Here is a 5,916-nt window from a genome sequence, read left to right as displayed (position 1 = left end):
AAGCACACAAAAAGAATGCAGGTTGTTTCAGATAGGAACAGCATGATCATGGTTCTATTCCCACTCCAGCTCTCAGAAGCACTAAGGATACCCAACTGACATCCCATAAGCTTTTCCTAATACCAAATAATAAGACTATGTTCTCTGTTTTGACTTTATGTTCAACAACAAAATTCTAAGTGTAGGAATTTCATCCATGGTCATTTAAATGTCATAATCATGCTTGTATTTTCCACCTAGTTTACATGTGACTGATTTTATTCAGCCAGGGGCTGAAAGAAAAGTGGTTCTGTGTGGCTGAGTGCAGACTGGGCTGAGATGCAGGAGAACCTTGGAAAGAGGAGCCACAGTATTGTGTTCCTGTCACAACGCCAGGCTCTTACCAGTAATTCCTCTCTCCCACACAATTGTTGAGCCATTTGCAGTGATGATCAAAGCCACACACACACTTGTTGCAAGTTCCACAGTGCTTTGATTTGGCACTCCTGACAAAGAAAGAGTGGCATTAGTGTGGCAGCACCAGCTAATTGCCATGACTTTCCAGTGATACAAACACAAGGGGACAGAGCAGCAGAGATCCTGATAATAGTGAGAAAACCTTCTGCATTAGAAGTATTTCAACTCCCAGACTTTGCTGGACCACAATCCCACACACTACCAGATTCACCTTTCAATGCACCACGTGATTTCTAATTTGGAGATTGCTGATTTCTTATTCAATCCCTTCAGCAGTTCTACAAAGCCTGATCTTAATGCCTGTTCTCCAAGCATCTTCTGCTACCAAATTACCACAAGGCAGATATAAGCACACACATACAGGTTACATGCTGTTAGGTCAAACACCAACACCCAGGTAACACAGAACACCACAGCACTCTCCACACAACGTGTGAGCAGTTGAATGAAACACAGAACCCTGTGCACAACTGACAGCAGGCCCCTACCCAACACCTGAGCCCTGCCACAGGAGAAAGCTTAACTCGCACTTCAGGGGCTCAATTTCAGTCTTAGAGTCAAACATTAAAGACTTACAGTGACATGTAATGGTGTAGAAGACAGAGTAGTAGAAAGAAGAGAGAAGATACTTACACATCTACGTCACAGACATGGCAATGATGGTTTTCAATGACATGTGCATGCTGGTTACGATTGAAGGTGGCCAGAGGCCCTAGATAGTTTTTTTCTCTCACATTTGCATCCGCAGGATCAATGGAGACTGCAGTAAGATGAACAACTAAATGGTAGATAAAACACACTCCTGGACACTGAAGTACACAGTTAAGGATTTACTGTGTGTCTTTTAATCCTTAATACACAAAGCCCACACAGATGAGAAATATACGGCTTAGAATTAGAAATCACTACATAACTGATTGCAGCACATTAATCTGAGCTTTATTAACAGAGATGTTTGTGCTGTAATAAATATCCTCTGGAAAAAGACAACTAAATCTATAGGAACAACCTTCCTTATTAGGTACTACTCTGTCTCACAGAAACGCCCTTCCTAGCACAGGAGTTTTTAGAAGTTACCTTTACTTACCATAATCTGACCCACATACAGACTGCTGACATAGGTCCATGTTTCTTAGTCCATACAGACTCCTTGGAAAGGAAAGTGGTTAAGGCTGTGCACATGCCCCTTCACAGGACCAAACTTCCAAGAAAGAAAAGCCACATCAAGGAACTAGTTCTGATCACCTTGCTTTCCTTTTCCTCAGGCAGAATCCCAAGGAGCACCCCTGTGCTTGAGGGTTTGCTTCTCAATATACTGCAGCCAAATCACCATGTGCACAAAAATTAACCTTCTGGTTTATTTGCTATACACCAGATGTGCACATCATTGATCATACCAAGGCCTGTGGAAAACAGAGCAGTGTAGTAAGGAAAAAACAGGAGGTCTTTGAGAGGTCCAGCTGACTGGAGCTCTGATGGCTGGTGTAGCAGAATAGGAAGGGATTTGCTTTTGACACAAAAGAGACATTAGTGCTTTATTAACTGGAAGTAAAACTTTGGGATACATTAATCTGTTGAATTAGAGTGACTTTAGATTGCACTATGCAGATATTTGGTAGTCAAATTCACAAGGTTTGAACTGTGATAATACCAAGGATTTAGGTAAGATAAGTAGACATAAGAACACTGTGAGCTAATTACATTAATGCTTAAATCACACAGGTGTAACTAAAACAATGATAAGCAAAATCATCCCAAACATATCAAAGACTCATAGACATACATAAATCAGATGCACACATTTAGAGGGCTGGTAGAATCATAGAACATCCTGAGTTGGAAAGGATCCACAAGGATCATTCAGTTCAGCTCCCAGCCCTGCACAGGACAACCCCAAGAATCACACCATATGCCTGAGAGCATTGTCCAAATGCTTGCTGAGCTCTGTCAGGCTTGGGGCTGTGACCACTGCCCTGGGGAGTCTGTTCCAGTGCCCAACCACCCTCTGGGTGAAGAAACTGTTGGTAATATCCAGCCTCAAGCTCCCTTGACAGAGTTCCATGTCATTCCCTTTGGGTCCTGTCACCAGAGAGCACAGATCAGTGCAACCCCCTCCACTGCCCCTCATGAGGAAGCTGCAGCCTGCAATGAGCTCTGCCCTCAGTCCTCTCTTCTCCAGCTGAACAAGCCAAGTGACCTCAGCTGCTCCTCATATGGCTTCTCCTCTAGGCTCTTCACCATCTTCGTTAGACATGTATTAAACTGCTGCTCAAGACTGCTCCACAACAGATCACCAAGGTTCACCTCATACCACCTTGTCTTTCACTCACAGATTTTCTACCGAAGACAGGAGAGAGCCCAGGGAGAACATCTGCCCTCAGCCATCACAAGCAACCCACCATACAACCATGAGCATGTAAAGCTGCCTTTCATAGCTCATCCAGTCAGCACAGGGAGCTGGGGCTTCCCACCACCAGCAAGGATATTTTAGGAGGGGTTTTTGCAGCACAACTTCCCTCAAACACTGCAGCACACTTGGATAAAGCAAAGGAGACACATAAGCAGAAGTAGACAGCAGAAAAGCCTTGGAGGCGAAGTAGTAGCCTTAACAGAGAGTGAAGCAGGAGACAAGCAGAATGTCAGTGACAACAACTGGTTTTATAGTCAGGAGATCAAGATGAGGGTTAAAGTTTAGAAAACAATTCTGATTCAGCTGCTTTCTCTTATGCTTTCTTTGCTACCTAACAACCACTGTTCCCAAACCCACTGATAATTTATTACAATCCATGCTCTCCTTTGATCAAAGGATACAATATAGCCAGCAGGCAGCCAGTGGCGGGGCAGGAGAGGAACCAGGATTCCAAAGCCAACCAGTGCAAAGAAGAGGTACAGCAGCCAGGCAATAATCTGGAAGAGGTGCAGAGGCCAGCTCCAGCCATTTCTTCGAGCACGTTGGACCTGCACCTCAGGAACAGCTTCACTCAAATTCTCTGGAGTTATCTTATTAGAAGGTTTGTTGCAGATATTCATCTACAGAAATCAAATATGGAAAACAAAGAAAATGTGATACAAAAATATTGTGACTGAGCCCTGGGGCTGGAGATGTGCTTCAAGGTGGACAGAAAGTTGGAGAGCTTAAAATGATGACACATCTGAAGAATTCTCTCTGCACAGGAGATTTGTGGTCAATAGTAACAAAAGAGTACAAACAGTTACACACTCTCAAAGCAAGCACTGATGCCTGTGTGAAACAACCATACCCCAAGCTTTCACCTAAGGGAAACTTGCAGGTTTTGAGTCTATGAATGGCTCCAGACTTAAATTGGGTAAAAAAGAGCAAAAAGGGTACTTTGGTGTCAGTCCAGAGAGGCAATATGAAACACTGTGGTCTGGGGATGTGTTCCTGCCAGAACAGTGTTCCAAATTATGGCAGAGCAAATGCCTTCACCTGTCTCAGAGGTGCCATGTTCTCCTGACAGGTAGTACAGACAGGTGTTGTGAGAGCCCATGGCCCCACAGGAGCATGTGGTCTGGAGCCACAATTTAGCACTACACAGCATTCAAGGAAACAGAGACACCTATATCAGGAATAAAGGACATGGAAAAACTAGAAACTGAAACACTGAACTGATGTCATAATGACAAAAAGGGGGAAAGAAGCAGGGGCTACTCCACAGCATAAGTATAAAGCAGACTGTTGCTAGAGGAACAGGACATCCAGGTAGGAATCAGCTTGATTATCCAGCTGTCCTACGATGTCAGGACTCCTGGCAGGAGAAAGCAAGACTTAACTGCAAAGATGAGTTTATGAACCATAACCTGGAGTTCCAGATGTTTACAATTCCTGTTTGCACAACAGCTCCAAGCTCAGGAATGATTTCTCCTTTGTTCAGTTTGTGTAGGGTTATTAGTTGTTCTTTACTTGCCACAGAGCCAGGAGGAGTTTCTAACAACAGAGAGTTGGGCTGTTATGCTTCCTGGATATCTTGGGTGCAACAGACACCAGGAGAACAAATCAGGCAACAGGACAGGGGCAGCATTGCAAAACTGGCTCTGCTGGACCTGAGCTGACTCAAAGTACCTCTGTACCACTCTCATCCTGCCTTAGTAACTAAAGAGGACATGAAATCAGCATGTAAGATGATAAGCAACTCCAATTAGTCTGATTAACTTGCAGAGGAGCGTGCTGAGAGAAAAGGAGGAGGTCTCTGGCTCACCCGTGGTATTTTTGGTAATGGTTCCAGAGCAAGACAAATGCCACAGGGTTGGAAGAGAGCAAACACGGCAACGTGCTGAGAGAGTGAGCAGCATGATTTCAGCCTTGGTATGCCAGTGGTTCTGCTCCAGTCTCAGGCAAAGAGCTGGACATGTCTTTTGGGGTCAGCTGGTAGAGGAGCAGTGGGTAAGAATAGAAAGGAATATAATTTATACTCATCAGCACAGTCTCATCAACAAGCAGCCCTGAGGTAATTAGCAGCATCTGCCTGCATTCATAGTTTAAATTGCTACATGGCAACCGGCTCATCACTGATGAGAAGCAGTTTCCAATCATGTCATCCTCTTATCATTAGGTTGCTGCAAATTTTCTTGTGCACCCCTGTGAGCTACCTGTCACAGAACCACTCAGACCGCTTGAAGAAATTCCCAGGTTTCTCCTGATCAGACCCTGCTCAGGAAAACAGGCCCACATGGACCCTGGAAAGGAAAGGAGAAGGTTCTGCTGCAAGATTTTGCTGTTTTGTAATACCAGATGGGTTTTAACATTATATTATTTAATGCTTTGGTACAATTTGACAAGGTTCTTTACTGCAGCTGAAGCTGCTTCCTGGCTGAACTATCTCTATGGCTGCAGCATCCCACAGTGGTACCTGGCTGTAACAGGCTCTCTGAAAGGAAGAAAGCCACATGTAAGGCTTTGCCTGTTCCATTCCAGCAGCGAAGCTCCTCTCGTCCTTCCCTTACAATTCAAAGGCTTCTCCTGTAGCTGATGGAGAAACAGAGCTCTGTGTGAAGAGACTCAAGGATACAGCATAGAATCACAGACTGGTTTGCGTTGGAAGGGGCTTCTAAGAACATCTCATTCCACGCCCCGCCACATTTTTTCTGCTCGCCCAGTTTGCTCCAAGCCCCATCCAACCTGGCCTGGAACACTTCCAGGGATGGGGCAGCCACAGATTCTCTGGGCAACCTGTACCAGTGCCTCACCACCCTCAGAGTAAACAATGTCACCCTAATGCCTTAACCTAACTCTGCTATCTGCAGCCTTTGCCTCTGGTCCCGGCACTCCATCTCCCCTTCCCAGCGGGATACCCTACGCAGTGGTTATGCCCAGCACTCCTTTCCACCCAGCTCTAGAAAACACTGCACATAAAAAAACCAAGCCATTCATACCCTCTCAGGGCCAACTCACTAAACAGACAGCGAAGCACCGGGATGCTCGGGTTGCCCCACAGCCTCTCT

The 5,916-nt window shown here is 45.2% G+C and overlaps 1 protein-coding gene across 1 annotated transcript in view; it reads right to left on the bottom strand.

Moving 5' to 3' along the window:
- Nucleotides 1–3,486, bottom strand: part of ZDHHC1 (zinc finger, DHHC-type containing 1) — a 15,965-nt gene extending 12,479 nt beyond the window's left edge. The window contains exons 1-3 of the mRNA XM_009081324.1: nt 3,268–3,486; nt 1,090–1,265; nt 384–485 (exon numbers count right to left, since the gene is read on the bottom strand). Of these exons, the coding sequence (XP_009079572.1) occupies nt 384–485; nt 1,090–1,265; nt 3,268–3,486 (497 nt within the window). The remainder of the gene's footprint in view (nt 1–383; nt 486–1,089; nt 1,266–3,267) is intronic.
- Between the last annotated feature and the right edge of the window lie 2,430 nt (nt 3,487–5,916).

The sequence above is a fragment of the Acanthisitta chloris genome, unplaced genomic scaffold (assembly GCF_000695815.1).
Source record: "Acanthisitta chloris isolate BGI_N310 unplaced genomic scaffold, ASM69581v1 scaffold31808, whole genome shotgun sequence".
Lineage (NCBI taxonomy): Eukaryota > Metazoa > Chordata > Aves > Passeriformes > Acanthisittidae > Acanthisitta > Acanthisitta chloris.
Note: the sequence above shows the minus strand (reverse complement) of the source record. Positions and strands in the feature narration are given on the sequence as shown.